Here is a 19,284-nt window from a genome sequence, read left to right on the forward strand (position 1 = left end):
GAAAGGAAGGGAGGTGGATGGAGGGAGAAAAGAGAGAAAAGAGGGAGAAAGGGAAGAGGCCATAATGCTGGGAAGAATACGAATGATCCTTTCCCTTTCCTTTCCTTTTTTTTTTTTTTTAACATCTCTCTCCCTGAAAGGAAATGCTATTTTCCTTATATCTGTGCTCTATTAAGAAACACAATAAAGTTATACCATAACAAAGCTAGCTAGACATACTAAGTCACCCACACAAAGTTGTATAACTCTTAATTCTCCTGTACAATGTTGTTCAGAAAAAAAAAATCTGTCCCAACAGAAAAGGAGACTTAGCGTCTACATCTGGTTGTTTTGGGGGATTATAAACTACCTAATAGAGTTGACCCCAAAAATCTCTAAAAGAGATTTGGGTGAAAAATCCAAAGAGGAATTTTACACAGCCCCAGTGTTGAAATAAAAACTTATTAACTAAGTAGACTCTACAGGGAAGTAGAATATTAATAGAGAGAAAAAAATAAAATAAAAAAGAATTAGGAAAGTTCATGAGTAACAGGAAACACGCTTTCAAGAGTTGGTCAGAAAAATTAGCACTACTGTCTCACTCCCCTCTGAGGGACCCTTGACTAAAGTAAATTATCATTATCATACATCCTTCAAAGGCAAACTTTACTAATGCAAATTTTGTTCATTTAATACTTACGACACACCTGTCAGCTGAGAGTTACATTTTTCTAGGATAAAAGCCCTCTTCTAATCTAAGGCATCAGTAGAAAAGTCATAAAGTCTGAACAGAGTTTTAAAAGGCTAGCCTCACTAAATCTCCACAACTGAAATTCTCACTTAATCTCTCCACTCTACTGGGGCTGGGGGAAAATCTTAGAATACATTTAAGCCTATTCATTTTGCTCCCTCTCTAATTTATCATATATAACTCTATAAGAGCAATCAGAATTGTTATAAAGAGCTGAATGGTTAGGAAAACACCTTGCAAGAAAGCAAAAGGAAGAGCAATCATTAACTTAATAGGTACCAGAGGCCATATATATATGATCTCATTTAAACCTCATACCATAACAGCCCTTTAAAGTATCTACAGTTGACATTTCCAATTTGGAACCTGAGTTTCTACACAGTTGAGATACCAAAAGTCACAGATAAAAAGTTAAACAGCTAAGATTCAAAACCCAGGGCAGCTAACTCCAAAGTCTACATGTTTTATGTTGTGTCACACTATATCTTAAGTCAGAAGCAGTCAGTCAGGAGAACTTTATTGTACAGACATTTCTCTGGCACTTTAGTACAGCTTGAAACCGGTCACTTACTCCTCTGAGACATAATTTTTTCACCTGAAAAATGAAGTTATTCACCACACTGCTTACTTTATACATCATTACCATGAGATTATTTATTGTGATTGCTATTTAGATTCTATATACCTAAAATAAAGTGGTTTCTCTTTGTGTCCTGTTTTTCCCTGAATGAATGAAAAAAAAATTACAGGACACCAGCAGCATTTATAAGAAGCCAAATTCATTACTCTGTTATTTTTTAAATAGAAGCTTTCCTGTCTACAAAATATAATTACTTCTTTCAGTTCCCGGTTTCATCCCCAAAGCTAAGTCTTGACTATAGAGGGGCAACATATCCTGTCGTAAGAAAGAGCTCCTGTGTTGATGAAAAGAAGGATAAAAAGTAATCCCTAATTCTTACTTGCAATTCTGATTATCGCATAATCACAGTTTTTTCTTAAAGGAACAGCTAAATACACGCATACCAGGTGTCTCACACTCTCCTGGCAATGAACAAGGAATTAGTTCTATGGGAACAAGGATAGCTCAGTGGGAGCAGCAGTATATGTGTATACAGTTGACTGGTGATCCTGATCTTATCTATTTAATAGAGTGTCATATGTGCCAGTTAGCCCAGGATAGTGTGTACCCTTTAACCCTGAAGAGTTTTTGTGATTATATAATAAATCATATGGCCATTATGCTATTAAAAATGATAAATCACTTTTTCCCTATTAGAAATCAAGACAGTGGCCAAGAATAGCACAATAGATATGAAAGAAAGAAGACACATAATCAATGCCATGTGAAAAGAAACAATAAGAAATGCTGGAAACAACAAAAAAGCAAGTAATAGTTAATTGTATATTTGAGTCTTCTTATAAACTAACCACTATTGTTAATTTTAGTTATCTTTGGCTGCCAAAATAGTACAATTTAAAAATATATACAGAATCAAACAGATTAGTGCTTTGGGTCAGCATGTCATAGGAGAGTGAACCAATTAACAAAACAGAGTGAGAGCAATTACTGATCCTGGCCTCTCACAGTGACTACTCTCTGACCTGTGGTTCAGGCTATACCTAAGGTCTGCTCTCATTAATGTTGTGGGAATAACCTATAGAAGGAAATCCTGTATTGGGTTGAAAATGGACCCCCTAAAGACTCATTTCTACCAAGAACCTCGAAATAGGACCTTATTTAGGAACAGGGTCTTTACAGATACAATTAGCTAATAAAAGATCATACTTGATTAGGGTGGTTCCTCAATCCAATGACTGGCGTCCTTATAAGAAAACAGGAGGACACACAGATACAGGGAATAAGGCCACGGGACAATGGAGGAAGAGATTGAAGTGATGTAGCTACAAGCTAAGGAATGCCAGACTGTCAAGAGCCAGGAGAAGCTAGGAAGAAGCAAAGAAGGATCTTTCTCAATAGGTAGCATGGCCCTGACAACACTTTGATTTTAATTTCTAGCCTCCAGAACCGAGAGAATAAATTTCTCTTGTTTTGAGCCACCAAGTTTACGTTAATTTGTTACAGCAGCCCTAGGAAACTAATTCACATTTTGTTAAATTATCCATTAGCATCTTTTAAGATTCCTCTATTTATACAACTGATCGAGGGGCAATAAACAGTGGTGCATGTAAGGCAATACCTGGACTACATGCCCCAACAAAGGAGAGCCCTGTTGCCCATCTTGCAACCCTACACTGAGCCCGTGAATAAAAAAAGTAGCTGCTCCAGAGCTGAGCAGCCCTTCTTCTATTGAGTGCAGGGGTATTGACCAAGCTGTACCTCATCCTTCTTCTCCTGAATGCGTCGTCTCTCTGCCTCAATAGCCAGCTTTTCCTGGATTTCCTGAGCAATTTCACAGTCTTGCTGTTCACTAAAAACAAAGATGAAAACAACATGAATGAAGAAAATAAGGAATGATTTCTCCTAAAAATAACACAATTTACTGAATACTATCCACCAAAGAATATTTTTATGTCACTTAATTCTCACAACAATGATACAAAGAGGCTGACAATGTCACAACTTGCAGATGAAAAAACTGAGGCCTAGAGTATTGAAATTATTTCCCTAAGATCACAGAGAAAATAAGTGGCAGAACCAGAATCGGATTCCCAGACACTACAATGGAAAGCTCAATGCTTTTTCTACACTACCATATCACTTCACCTTACTAGGACCACTCTACTGACAGACAGGCATGTTTTCTCACAATTCTGCAAAGGAGATGTAGACTGTGAGATTAATGTCCACAAATAACCAAATACGTAGCAAGTACACAGAAAAACATTGAGAGCACGCTCACTGAAATATCAATAACACTGTGGTTACCTAAAGAGGGTAGTTTGACTTTAAAATGGTTTCTATAAATTTTTAATTAGATTTTTTTTCAATTTCAATAATGCTTTATGGAAGCATTATTGTAGATTCTCCAGCTTAAGTTCCCAGTAGAAACCTCTTTGGTCGATTTCAGTTTTCTGAATACTCTGGCTACTAAGAAAATCAAACATTGTTAACACTGCTGCTACCAGTTTTGTTGTTTTGGCATTTATGCATTCGACAAAGATTTAAACACTGCCTTTTATGGTACAGGCACTATGCTTAACACTGAAGATACAAAAATGAATAAATCTTCATCTTGTGCTCAGAAGTTCCCAATATATTTTGGTCGAAGAAACAAGATGAATCACTTTGGTGGGAGAAACAGATCCTTTAAAACAGCACTTATAAAACAGTAGTTTCAACAGAAAATGGAGTTCGGATGTCTCAAAGACGCCTGCAAGTCTTCTAGTCTCAGGCTGTGAGAAAAGTTAATGGGCAGCTTAAAACTCTAGAATGCAATAGCTCTGGAGAGCCAACCTTTAGGAAAAACTGCTCGGAAAGGTGAACATAAACATGTTTAGAGTTTCCTATCTAAAAAGATGCTGGAATAAAATTACAATTGTGATCTTTATATATATAGTTTGTTTGCTAAACAAATATATCTTCTTAGTTGCCCCTTGCAAGTTGAACTTGAAATAACTCAATGAATCTCAGTCTTGGTTATATATTCCATGTTTAAAAGCATTCTTTTGTTAAAAAGTGTTGGGGTGGGGGGTGGGTGGCAATATCCTAACTTCTCTGGAGGAACTGAAACCCATATATTCTATTCTAAACAAAACTGATGAATAAAGTAATAAAAATTATTCTCATTTGTATAAAGAAATGATCACTTTCAACATGTTTGGAAATAGGTAGATGTAGGTGAAAGTCGATGTGTGCACACACATGGGTGTGTATGTATGTGCCTACACATACACAATACAGAAAAGGAGGAAAATAATATACGACAGAGAACACAGGTTAAAAATGCAAGACGTTTTCAGAATCAGTGGAGAAATCACTGAACAAAATGTCTGCAGATTTGATTCCTGGTCTCGCAAGTGAATCATCCTCCTTCGTGTCATTTTATAAGCTATAAAAATTTGTGGACTTAATGATTTCATATTTAAGTCTAATATTCTATAATTCTTAACCACTCAACACAAAAAAAAAACCTGAAAATAATCTATTTAGAACAATTTTTACTAACATATCCTTTCATTCACTCACTTCTAATAATTAATAATTACACAAAATTATGATCTTAGTTTTCAGACTTCTCTATCTGGATCTCTCAAATTAACATGAAATCTGTACAGGAGTAAGCAATTACTAACTATATGAAAGGTGATAACAGAGGGAAGAAAGCAGAACCCACAGTAGAGAAGGCAAATCCAAATGAAGTGTTAAAGGTCACAAGTGACACAGAAGATGTATCTCCTAGTATATAAGGCTGAGATTAATTATTTCAAATCACATTTCCAAGAAAGATTAGTTCTGTTTCACTCAGCTAATTATAGACTCCTGAGGAAGTAAAATGGGAAAGTAGTCAACAATCTTGACAAGGTTAACTTTGGACAGGGGCCCCAGAACCAGACTGAGTGAAAGGTTCCACTTTCTTAAAATCTACAGCATTTAATCCTCCCCTTGATGTTCAACAGTCAAGAATGCCAGGATGTGAAAACTGAAAAACTTCCTTTCTAACTTACTTTCTTCCAACTAGGAATACCTCCAACACCCTGAATGAAGTCCAAGGCAGAAATATAATACCTGATTCCTCTCTCTCATTTAGAACCTATAATCCATCATTCTCCAAATCTGATTTATAGTTTACAGTGATTTATCTCAATTATCTCTCAATAATCTCATTATACTCAATATCATTACCTTAATTCAAGATCTTAAACTTCTGCACCAACCTCACAACTGGCTTTCATAACAGAGCACTGTAAATAACATAAAGGCCAATAATTTAGAATCCTGGAACATTCAAGCTCTGGCTCTCATCTAAACTGTTTGAACCTCCATACATCTCAAATCTGTCTCTTCTAACTCCAGTAACATTACTCTCAATTCAGGCCTCATCATCTCCCTCCCCTCTGTACCTCTATCACTCACTGTCCTCAATTCAAGCTTTATCACCTCTTAATCTGAGCACTACTCAACAGTTTCCTTCAATCTCACCCTGTCCAACTCTTTACTTGCCCAGCCCCCAGAGTAGGTCTCTAAATGAAAAATCTAATACTCCTTCAAATATTTCTATTATTTATAATATAAAATCTACAAAAAATAAATTCCTTAACATAACTTATATGACCTTTTGGTTTAGCTTTTGACTACTCTTCTGGTCTCATTTCCTACCTATATGCCTAACTGTACTTTCCATTCCAGAAATACTGAACATCTTGTAGCTATCATAAGATTCCAGGTCCTTTTAACTTCTTACCTTTGTGCATGCTCCTCCCTCTGGCTACAATGGTTTCTCCTAGTTACACTATAAACTCTTAATTAACTATCAAGGTTCTAAATATATCACCTGTTATCAGCATGGTTTTTCCTAGTCTCTTCTCTTTCATAGGCACGACATTTACTATCCAATTTTCTGTGCCTCATTCATGTATCTCTACATAGAAAATGTTCAGAGCATTTTCCTGAGGCCCTTAAAAGCAATGGCTATGTTTGTTCATTTCTGCTATCTCCAGTGAGTTTCATCGTGTCTAGTATAGCAAGAGTCAACAAGAATGTTTACTTACAAAAGTAAACATTAAGAAAGCTGAACAGAAAATGATAAAGTCCTCTTTACCATGAATAAAAGAGAAAGACAAACCCTTCCTCAAAGGCAGCAAAAATGAGTTTTTCCTGTTTATTTGAACGTGACAACTAAAGTAAACTAAAGTAAAATTGAGGGGTCCCTTCGATTCTTCCTTTACTTCTTCCTCCTCAAAACAATTAACTTGTGGTTAAATCCACCTTTGGAGATTTAAGTATAAGAGCTACTCACAAAAAAAAAAAGTGCCCTTCGAGCTTTAAAACACTGAAAAAGGAATAAAAAGTAATTGTGCTGGAAGAGAACTTAGACACGATCTTTCTACTTCCCTAACTATTATTAAAGGAGACTGAGAAAGAACTTTGTCAGACACTGAAGCTGTGAAGAGAACTGAGTGTACAATTCAGAGCTTTCCAGAAGATTCTGCCTCTACCTGAAAAGCAAGGGGTTCAAGGAAAATAACAGTGGGTAAATACCACTAGGAAATAAAAGAACCCAATACAATTCACAAAGTTCTTTCATATTCAGTATTTCACTGGATTCCCCAGACAACCTGTGAGGCAGAGATCACTTTCCCCATGTTGCAGGGAAGGAAAATTGGTGTACTAAATGGCTCAAAGTCATACAGTTAAAATATTAAGAGTTCACACCAGAATCCACGTCCCAAAACCTAGTCAAGCATTCCAACATCAAAATTTTTCAAATCAAAGAAAAGGATACACACACACACACACACACACACACACACACAATTTTCAATCTAATAGTGAAAGAAATCAGAGGCATAGAAGGAGTCTCCTTCTCTGCCCTGGTTGCTGGCTCAGCAGACAAAACCAGTCCTGCCTGGCATGATTCCCTCCCACTCCCTGAATCCTCACAGGTCCTTGTAGCGCTTCTGAAGCTGAGCCTGAGCTTTCAGGTCTTCCTCTTGGAGCTGCTTTGCCACCTGGAGATCGTGTTGGACCAAACGGTTCCGCTGAACATTTGATGCCAAATGATGCTCAACTGGACAGAAAGATTGAGGAGATGAATTACAATGCTTTGGCTTGTTAATAATAAACCTAATAATAAACTTAAGACCTTTCCATTAAAGAGCTTCACATCCATCACTTCATTTTATGCTCTCAACAACACTATATGACAGGCAGCACAGAAATTATTATTCCCATCTTTCCATTAAGTAAAAAGAGGATCAGAAAGGTTAAATAATTTGCCTTTGGGCACATGGCAACAATGGTAGTGCCAGGACTTCTACATCAATATTCTAGAGCCAGGGCCAGTGCTCTTTCTGCTCCAGAAGCTGCCACTCTATTTATAAACTACATTTTTCAATATTTAATTTTACACTGACAGATGAATTAATGATTCATAAATTACACATTCACAAATATGTACTTTGTTCAACCCATATAACGTAGATTTACTTTCCATATTTACATACATAAATTTTCAGAAAAATCCAGTCTAGATACCATCATTGCCTGGAAAAAAATGTTCAGGCCCCTATTCTAGGGGAAGAAATAGATCCCCATGCCAGTCTTCTACACACCCCAGATACATGTATAACCAATGTCTCCTTCCTACAACACTAAGGCAAGGGAAAAAGTTCAAGTCCCTCTTTTCTTCCATTGTACACAGCAGTCTTCTAACCCCTAGTAGCTGTCATACTTCAAAATACCCAGGACTTAATTCTTTACCCAGGTGTCATCTGCCTAGACAAATCCTTCAGAGGGATGAATGGTATAGCCAATGAAGGTGTTCTCACCCTGCCTCTCCCAAAGAAACCTGCCTCTGGGTACCAGTAATGAGAGCCATTACTCACTCTCTTGTTCCTGCAGGCTGTGGGCCAGGGTGTGGTCCTCTAGGACAGCAAAATCTCGACACACTGCAAAGGAAAAGGAAGAGCAGACATGAAGGCTCATTAGCAGTATTTTAAAGTAAAAAGAAAAGCATTTTGTTTACTCCAAAAAGCCAGTTCTAGTATGACCAAATTGATAACTCGCATTGCACAAAACAGTGACTAGTCAGTATAGTCTTCATTCACAAAAAACCACATAACACCTACTCAGTGCCAAGCACAGGGTATCACAAAATAATAGTTAGCTCTGGTCCCTGGCGTAAAGATACTGACCACAAAATCAGAACCCAGAGGTCTAGAAAATTCTAATCCACTTCTATAAAGGGAGAGCAAGTACTGCTGAAATAATGAGACAAGAATGTTCTGCATATTGCAGCTGAGGGAAAAGTGGCCACATGGCCAGAGGAGTTAAATAAATCTAGCCTCTGCCTCAGCCACCTTGGGTTCAGAGGATCCTCACCCAGAGATTATGTTTACCCTGGTGTCAGTTCAGAGAATCCTCTCCCACAGACTTATATCTATCCTGGTGTCCTTAAGGAAAAACACACCTTCATTAGTACTCCAGGTGGGAGCACATTTCAAGAATAATCACTTTTTTTAATAGGTCCGCACCCTCAGACATTGAGTTAGAACTGGCTCTCTAGATTTCCTTAAATACAGAGCTGCCTAAAAGAATCTGCAAACCAAAAGAAAATGGGAACCTTGGTAGGTACCGGGAATCTGCCCTCTAATTGTGCCTCCATCCAGGCAAGAGTATTTGCTGCTCTATTTTCTCAGAAGGTCTCCAAGGCCCATTCTACCCCAAACTGCTTAAACTCCAGTGTCTTAAAACAAACATACACAAAGGGCTCTTAGGAAAAGTGTTGTTTTGTCTGTTTTAAGGACATGTAGTTTAGGTGATATGTCCTTACTCTATTCCAAATGTGTGACTGGCATTAAAAAGGGAAATTCTCCAAAGCTTCAGACTACTGCAATGTATACAACTTATGAAAGTGTTCCCTAGGGCTTATAAGAGGTTATAGATTTCTTTTTGCAGCTTTTGATTTGCCTGTGAAGACATTTCACTGAAACACTGAAGAATCATTCCTTTGCCATTCTTAGCACTATGTATGTTCACATATATATTCACATAGCCTTGTCCCTCACTCAGAAATAATGCAACAAAAAGTAGGCAGAGCTTGGCGATACCAAGATTACTCTGACATGGTTTTATGATGGAGGAAACATTTCTGTCCAAGAACCATATTAAACTGAATATGACCTCCCTACCCCTTGGCCCAAATGCAAATGAAAAACCAGTAATTCCAGAAGAATAAAAGTTCTATTCTTTTATTTACATAAGACATAATCTCAGCAAATTCTAACAACTTGAGGCTGAGGTCCGAGTTACCCAATATTTCACATAATGAAAGTGCTTTCAAGATAGCTAGTTAACCCTCTTATTTAACAGATGAGAAAATGAGGGCTAGAAGGAAGAAAGGACTTATTAAGGCTACATACAGTTTTCTGGTAATGGGACTGGGAGCCAGTTTCTGAGCCAGCAAGAGTTCTTTCCTTTCCTGACACCATGACAGCCCTCCTGGACTCCAGGTCTAATACCATGGTTGGAACAGGTGAAAAGAAGATACTCTACGCTAACCAAAATGAATTCTCTAAAATACTTAGCTAATTAATATTGATTAATCAAATGGCTAAGACGTATATAGATTTAGTTCATAGAAAACAAATATTCAAAATGAATTAGACAAAATGAATGCTATCACATCTTGTGCAAAAGAATGCTATTTTAATACATGGCCTTATTATTTGAAGCACTTTTATTACATAACAAAGTCTTGTTTGTACACTAAAGTTAATATTAATTTCAGATTAAAATTAGATGAAATTTTTTTATATTAAACAGTTTTTCAAATCATGGGTGGCAACCTATCATTAGGTCATGAAATCAATTTACTAAGTCTGGAACAAGCATTTAAAACTGAATAGGCTAGAAAATAGAGGTTATCACACATAGTACAGGAAACTATAGTTTGGAGAAACTCTTTCCATTGTATACACACATACACACACGTGTATAGGATATGTATTAGGTCATTCTGTAGATTATGGTCAAGATAGTTTCAAAGCCACTTCAATTTATTGTATTAGGTAGAAAATTATGCCAGAACAATATATTTAAGTTTTTAATGTTCTGACTAAAAAAATTATAAAATTATTGCAGTTTTCCACGTAAAGAACTGAAATAATTTTACATTTTCGTCAACACATTAAAAACATGTTTATGGATACATACACCTGTAGTAAAATTTATTTTTTTAAATATGGCACTAACTGAATTTAGAATAGCAATTACCTCTAGAGGGAGAAGCAAAGGGATAGGCCTGCCTTAGCTATATATACTATTCTACTGCTTAATAAACAAAAAAATTGAAGCAAATAAGGTAAAATATAAACATCTATTAAATTTGGCTGGTAGCTTTCTGGATTTCTATATGTCCTGTGTTTTTTGTAATGTTTTACATTTATATATATATATCACATTTTTAATTCCATAAAAAAATTTTTTATTACATGTCTTTTATTCCCTAACATATACTGAAGACATGGTTGATATATCATAACAGGTGCAAGAAATTTATCTATTACTAATTACTTTAACAATGACTCCATGATTTAATATTTTTTTTAGGCGAGGTAACCTTTGGTTGACCTCACAGATTGCAAGGACCTTGTCAGCTTACAAACTCTTATTTTTTTTTTATTTTTTATGCCTACAGCATCTGGTCTTCATAGGTGGTCTCCCATCCAAGTACTAACCAGGCCCAACCCTGCTTAGCTTCCAAGATCAGACAGGATCGGGCTTGTTCAGGGTAGCATGGCCGTAGACAATGATTTAATATTTAAACAGCAAGATTGAAGTAGAATTAATTACTGTAATTTGACTCTGAATCTTCTTACAACAGAGGTTGAATTGGTCTTGACAAAATATGAGTAGGGCCTGAGCTTAAAAGAACATCTACAAGACCTTCGACAACTACTCAGAAGTACACACACTCACACACAGAGCTGTATTGTCAATACACTGACTTAGCACTTCAGAGTTTACTTAGAACTCCCAAATGTATAATCTCATTTATACTGACATAATATTTGCTCAAGCCACAATTCCTTCTGCATCCACTCTAGTCCCTTTCCAGATCTGTCTCTGTATTCTCTGCACTGCTACCCTAACGCAAGCTGGAAAACAGACGCACATCCAAGCCAACTTGTAAATCAGTAACCAGACTGGAAATCACTAACAACATTTCACAGCCAAGTCAAAAGCAGAGCCTGAATCTTTGATCCTTTCCTAATCTACTCTATTTTGAAGTAAACAGTGTAAACAATACTGAGGGTAAATGGCATAAACTCATCTAACTATCCTGCCCTGTGGGGACATTTTTAAGGTGAACCATTGGACCCTGGGCCTTCATTATGCCACTTCTCAAACTTTTTCCCTCCTATGTTTCACTCACCCCACTCCCACTCCTGCCATTAAGCCAACTATATCATTCTTGTTCATTCCCATCTAGACCTCAGTGGTCCTGTAGCCTCTTGTCTCTGACCCAAACATTTTCCCCGAAGTTAGAGCATAGTGGCTAAGTCTATTTTGAACTCTAATAACCACGTAACTCTGCTTCCTTGCTTAGAAGAGCATCAGTAGAAAGAAATGTACTTTATCCTTCAATTAAGCATATAGCTGCCTCCTCATCCAGCTGCAAACTCTTTGGTGCAGGGGCCCTGTGGGACTAATTTCTGCACTTTTCCAACAATTAGCGCTGGATGTAGCATATGTTAAGACATCCAGAAATGCATAATAATAGAAGAAAAAAAAAAGAAAGAAAGAAAACTGATGATTAAGATCAAAGAACAATAAGAGTTCCACAAACAAAAGAAAACAATATTATGAACAGAATTAAGTTCTGCCCTTACTATGGCATCACAGAGAAGTACAAAATTTGTCAAATACCATTTAAATAAAAACTGGAAACATCCCCCAATTCTATTAAAAGAAACAGAACTTTAATGATTTTCTTAAATCCAGATATGTCCATATAAGTATATAGTGAATTAGTTTATATTAAGCCAAGCAAATCTCAGAAATGGAAACAGATTTTAGACAGACATAAATTAGATAGAGATGCTTTCTCTCACTCTCCTTCCCCCTCCCTCTTTCATATATATTTATATAAACACACACACACACACACACACACCCCATCCATTTTCCTTGACGAGAAAGATGATTCTCATTCACTGTGGAGCCCCCTAAACAAACAAATGGCATACTGTGCACCTATTTATTCAACAAACATATTTATTCAACAAATATTTTTATTCAACAAACATTTGCAGAGCGCTATTTTAGGATGAATAAGTCACTTCCAAGACATCAGGGAGGTGGCAAAAAGGTAAATAGGCACAATATAATTTGATAAATGTTATAAAGACCTTTAGAAAATTCTTTTAAGGTATAAACAAAAGAGCAGTTATGCTTGTTATGAATTGGAGGTAGCGGTGTCTTCGGCAGATCATACCAGGACACCTCAAAGTAGTTAATATACAAAACTAATCACAAAGAAAGGTTAAAATTCATATAGGCAGAAGAGGTAAACACTCTTGGCCAAGGGACCAATTAACTATACAAACTAAAAGAGATGTGAAGAAGTTAATTCCCCTTCTGTCATTCTTTTACCCACATCCCCAAACTTTCTGAAAATACAATTCCTATGACTCAATCTTTTACAAGCTTCCACCCACATACAAGTGTCTGGATTAATAATACATTCACTAGCAGCTATTTCCTTCAACTGTGTCTGTATTGCCTTTTATGTTCTGGTATAATTTTGTGAATTAGTCTGTTTTTGTGTAAATGCTATTAGTAACAGATGGAATGCATACTCATTGTTTTGAGAGCAGGGAGTATGTTTGCTTTCCTTTGCTCTGTACACACGAAAACACTCTATAAATGAAAAAGATATTCCAGATGTATATTCTATCTTAAAAGGTTTAGTAATAACAGGCAGCCACAGCTGACACTGATACAGCACTTTGTAGATTACAAAGCACTCTCACTTTTATTTCTCCGAATCACATGAAGATTAACGTTATATCAATATCCTCATTTTATTTATGAGGAAACTAAGGCTCAGAGAAATAAAGTCGCTTGACCAAGATAACCCAATAAATAAAAAATGGAATTGGAAACCAAACTGAGCTCTTCTGGTCCCAAATATTTCTGTTCAAAGAACTCCTAGAAGAAATGGGTTTATGTTTCAGTATGTCAGAAAAGAGTGATATTATTAAATACTAATTAAAATAAGACAAGTATGTATTAGGTTCTTAGAAACTGAGGATGAAATAAAACTTAGGTAAGGGTGGTACATGTGTTCAGAAGTGTGTTCACTTCTGAGCAATAAAGTTCCTTTTATGTGCAGTGTTACAAAGGTGACCTACAAGAAAGACCCTAGGTAATGACTACAGTGGGAAATTCCAAAGAAATTCTCCCTTTGAGATCTAACCACCTCCTCTCAACTCCTCCACTCTCTATCAAACAGCAATGAGTTTCCCACCTTTTGAAAAGAGTAGTAATGAATTTTAGATGAATGTGTCTGAGATGTTAAGACAAATTGAACTAAGAAATAACGTATATAAACTCCATGCCGTTGGTTTGCTGCCATACCAAAGAAATGTCTCCCTAATTTATTAAAGAAGAGTCTCTTCTCTTTATTTAAAACTCTGATAAAATTGCCGAGAAGAGAAATGGGCTGCAGGGAAACTGAATAGAACTCATGTTAGTGCCAAATTTCTGACATGCTCAGCCCCAGCACCAGCACAGTTCTCTTTCTTGTTCCCTAGCTCCTCTCTCTCTCTCTCTCTCTCTCTCTCTCTCTCTCTCTCTCTGTTTGTCAAGAAAATACGTAAGGCCGCATCTTTCATCTTTCAACATCACCATCACTAATATCAATACCAAAAACAACCCCCACCCCCATCACCACCACCAGCAGTGTCAAGAACAGCAGCTAGGGAGCTTCTTCGAGATGCACATCTGTGGACTGCCAACACTCTACTAACTCCTAACCAACTGCCCCAAATTATGAGCCCTAAAATAGCAAACATAGCCAGTCTCTCTGAAAAATGAAATTTCTTTCAGGCAGAAATCTGAAAACAATGAGAATAATATCTAAATAATGTTTGAGCAATTAATTGCAGTCATGGGCCACATAAATACATTTAGTCAATACAGGACCACAAATATGACAGTGATCCCACAAGATTTTAATGGATTATAAACAAAAAGTTTGTTTGTGATGTTGAAAGGATGGATCCAACTATAATGTTGAATTTACTGCTAGCTCTGGGTGGTTTAGACAGATGAGGAGGCTCAACATGCTGTCCACCCACCATGTGCCCTCCACTCTATCCCACCCCCAACCTCAGCGGGGGGGCTCAGAGTTGGCAAGGGAACAAGAGGAGTGGGCTGGGGAGGAGGGGAGCCAAGGAGCCCACCGACACCCACGCATGCACACACACTGGTGCACAAAAACTCACTTCCCTTCCCTCCCTTTCTCTTTAGCTTTCTTTCCTCCCAGGCCCATTCCTCCCTACCCATGCCCCCATCTCTTTCCATGTCTCTCCTTGCCCTCTCCCTTTCGTTATTTCTCCTTTCAAGCTTTATATCTCTGGGTCTCTTTCTATTTCTCCTTTCTTTCTCTCCTCTTCCTTGCCTTACTTCTCTCCTCCTCCAGCTGTCAGACCTTCCTCCCCAGCCCTCCCTCCCCTGCCCCCCACCAAAGCGCAAAGACATACACATACACTTCATCTTTTGTATCATATTTTTACTGTACTTTTTCTACATTTAGATAATGTTTAGATACACAAATAAATACATGTGTTACAACTGCCTCCAGTAACATGCTGTGTGAGTTTGTAGCCTAGGAGCAATAAGCTCTACCACATAGTCTAGGTGTGTAGGCTATGCCATCTAGTTTGTATAAGTGCACTCTATGATGTTCGTACAAGGACAGAATCACCTAACTGCATTTCTCCAAAAGTATCCCATCATTAAGTAACATGTGACTATACTAGAAATTAAAGGGTAACAAAAACCTTCAATCCATCTCCAGCTTTTAGTGTCCTAAAACTTCCATCCCGTTGCAATTAATAAAATCCAAGTACAGTATGACAGAGGGAGGAGAATGGCACCTAATTCTGGCAGATGCAAGAGGTAAACAATACAGGCATCGTATCCCCATTTACTTTGCTCTGAAGCAGTTCAGAATGTGCATCCCCAAATGTGTCACTTTGGCATTAAGCTGAAGGCAACCAAGATCCAGAAGATTCAAGAAAAATTTTTATGACTTCCTTAATTACCTCAAAGAATTTAGATAGAAGGCCTGGCCCAGAAAGAGAACTATTACCAGAGATAACTACAAAGAGTATGGCTAGGTGAAGTAAACTGAAGTGGTGAGGGGAGCAGGGAAGGGGGCATTCAGCAGGGCCTGGGGGATCAAATTCCTCTCTGTGTCCCATTGTCTCTGATGTAATTTATCAATATAGGTTCATTCCTGTTTTTTTTTCCCCCCTAATCCCCGAAATTCAAAGTTAAATGAAAACCCAGCAACCCAAACCACTCGTTTGGCAAGTAGATATATTACAGCTAACCACAGACACACTAGATTGCAGGCAAGTGGGTTTTGAAAATGCTGAGATAATATAAGTCCTCAAATCAGAAGTACTACTTTAATATCACAGACCATCTACATTATTATCAGAGACCGCAGAGTAACTGGGCAACTTATTGGAAAAGTGAAAATGGCTGAGTCAGAAATTTCCATCTGACAGGGTAAAAGACTGGGACACACACGGACATCAACATCACCATCACTAATATCAATAACAAAAACAACCCCCACCCCCCTCACCACCACCAGCAGTGTCAAGAACAGCAGCTAGGGAGCTTCTTCGAGATGCACATCTGTGGACTGCCAACACTCTACTAACTCCTAACCAACTGCCCCAAATTATGAGCCCTAAAATAGCAAACATAGCCAGTCTCTCTGAAAAATGAAATTTCTTTCAGGCAGAAATCTGAAAACAATGAGAATAATATCTAAATAATGTTTGAGCAATTAATTGCAGTCATGGGCCACATAAATACATTTAGTCAATACAGGACCACAAATATGACAGTGATCCCACAAGATTTTAATGGATTATAAACAAAAAGTTTGTTTGTGATGTTGAAAGGATGGATCCAACTATAATGTTGAATTTACTGCTAGCTCTGGGTGGTTTAGACAGATGAGGAGGCTCAACATGCTGTCCACCCACCATGTGCCCTCCACTCTATCCCACCCCCAACCTCAGCGGGGGGGCTCAGAGTTGGCAAGGGAACAAGAGGAGTGGGGCTGGGGAGGAGGGAAGCCAAGGAGCCCACCGACACCCACGCATGCACACACACTGGTGCACAAAAACTCACTTCCCTTCCCTCCCTTTCTCTTTAGCTTTCTTTCCTCCCAGTCCCATTCCTCCCTACCCATGCCCCCATCTCTTTCCATGTCTCTCCTTGCCCACTCCCTTTCGTTATTTCTCCTTTCAAGCTTTATATCTCTGGGTCTCTTTCTATCTCTCCTTTCTTTCTCTCCTCTTCCTTGCCTTACCTCTCTCCTCCTCCAGCTGTCAGACCTTCCTCCCCAGCCCTCCCTCCCCTGCCCCCCACCAAAGCGCAAAGACATACACATACACTTCATCTTTTGTATCATATTTTTACTGTACTTTTTCTACATTTAGATAATGTTTAGATACACAAATAAATACATGTGTTACAACTGCCTCCAGTAACATGCTGTGTGAGTTTGTAGCCTAGGAGCAATAAGCTCTACCACATAGCCTAGGTGTGTAGGCTATGCCATCTAGTTTGTATAAGTGCACTCTATGATGTTCGTACAAGGACAGAATCACCTAACTGCATTTCTCCAAAAGTATCCCATCATTAAGTAACATGTGACTATACTAGAAATTAAAGGGTAACAAAAACCTTCAATCCATCTCCAGCTTTTAGTGTCCTAAAACTTCCATCCCGTTGCAATTAATAAAATCCAAGTACAGTATGACAGAGGGAGGAGAATGGCACCTAATTCTGGCAGATGCAAGAGGTAAACAATACAGGCATCGTATCCCCATTTACTTTGCTCTGAAGCAGTTCAGAATGTGCATCCCCAAATGTGTCACTTTGGCATTAAGCTGAAGGCAACCAAGATCCAGAAGATTCAAGAAAAATTTTTATGACTTCCTTAATTACCTCAAAGAATTTAGATAGAAGGCCTGGCCCAGAAAGAGAACTATTACCAGAGATAACTACAAAGAGTATGGCTAGGTGAAGTAAACTGAAGTGGTGAGGGGAGCAGGGAAGGGGGCATTCAGCAGGGCCTGGGGGATCAAATTCCTCTCTGTGTCCCATTGTCTCTGATGTAATTTATCAATATAGGTTCATTCCTGTTTTTTTTTCCCCCCTAATCCCCGAAATTCAAAGTTAAATGAAAACCCAGCAACCCAAACCACTCGTTTGGCAAGTAGATATATTACAGCTAACCACAGACACACTAGATTGCAGGCAAGTGGGTTTTGAAAATGCTGAGATAATATAAGTCCTCAAATCAGAAGTACTACTTTAATATCACAGACCATCTACATTATTATCAGAGACCGCAGAGTAACTGGGCAACTTATTGGAAAAGTGAAAATGGCTGAGTCAGAAATTTCCATCTGACAGGGTAAAAGACTGAGGGTGGGGGGCGTTCTGTCTCTGCAGTCCCATCAAGTCACTAGTCACTAAGGCTCTCTTCACAAACACCAAGTGATCTGCATTCACATGGTCCAATGTTGGATGGAACAGATACTAGAAAAGATTTCTTTAAACTGCACCAAATCTGTATGTTCTACCGATCCATCATTATTCTACTTGGTCATAATTTTTTTCCCCACTGTATATGGTACCCACTAATCACATGTAACTATTTCTTTAAATTAACTAAAATTAAATTTTAAATATTCAGTTCCTCATTCTCACTGGCCACATTTCCAGTGCTAAATTGCCAAATGGGGCTGGTGCCTACCATTTTGGACAGTATGGAATATAGAACATCTCCATCATCACAGAAGTTCTATGGGATAGCACTGCTCTAAATAATAATCATAGTGTGACAAGACAGGACAGTGCTAATTTAGATAACTGGACCACTGACAATATTTAAAACTATTTCAACTGTGTGTATGTACTGGTTATGTTTCAACCAACAGATATAACTCATTCTGCCAGTGTGGACAACCAAGGGTCTTGAATATATCTTTGGTCTTGTGTTAGCCACTAACTTGTCTTCAAAGTACTTGTATATTATTCTCCTATGCTTTTCTTCAGTCCTAAAATGATGGAAGTTCTGCTAACCTTACCAGAGTGAAAAGATTAAGAGTTGTTCTACATTTATCAAGCAACCACTGTGCATATACAATCACAGAAACCAAGTGAACAAATCTCCATACGGAAAGAAAAACAAACTGGTATTCAATATAGTTAAAGGAATGCAATTCTGGGAAATGCAAATGCTACAGAATAAACTCACCAGATACCTAACAATGTATACCAAATACTGAAGTGAGTGCATTTGTGAATTGTAAATGCCCTTGAAAACTAAACTGATCATAACTGTAGAAGCATGCCTTTGGTGCCTTCTTTAAAGAAAAATCACATTTAACACGGATGCTCTACTTCAGAACAATTCAGAAATATATGAACTTACACAGAAGCTAAGTAAATTACTCTTAATACAAAAAATGAGTAAAAAGGAAAGCACTTTTGCTTTAAAATGTTTATTTTCAAATGGAGTCATAAAATTTCATAATTAAATATAAAAGATGACTCAAAATTCCACTTAGAAAAAAGATGAAACTCATAGTTTTTTTTCTGTAGTACA

General features: G+C 37.6%; 1 protein-coding gene and 1 pseudogene across 2 annotated transcripts in view; both read right to left on the reverse strand.

The window, feature by feature from the left end:
- CCDC50 (coiled-coil domain containing 50) overlaps window positions 1-19,284 on the reverse strand; it is a 62,595-nt gene that overhangs the window by 26,725 nt on the left and 16,586 nt on the right. For both annotated transcript variants that reach the window (XM_006906177.3, XM_006906178.3), the window contains exons 2-4: window positions 8,237-8,299; window positions 7,293-7,419; window positions 3,069-3,159 (exon numbers count right to left, since the gene is read on the reverse strand). In XM_006906177.3, coding sequence (XP_006906239.1) covers window positions 3,069-3,159; window positions 7,293-7,419; window positions 8,237-8,299 — 281 coding nt within the window. The remainder of the gene's footprint in view (window positions 1-3,068; window positions 3,160-7,292; window positions 7,420-8,236; window positions 8,300-19,284) is intronic.
- Window positions 11,041-11,159, reverse strand: LOC112473797 (annotated as a pseudogene).

Source organism: Pteropus alecto, unplaced genomic scaffold, assembly GCF_000325575.1.
Source record: "Pteropus alecto unplaced genomic scaffold, ASM32557v1 scaffold311, whole genome shotgun sequence".
Lineage (NCBI taxonomy): Eukaryota > Metazoa > Chordata > Mammalia > Chiroptera > Pteropodidae > Pteropus > Pteropus alecto.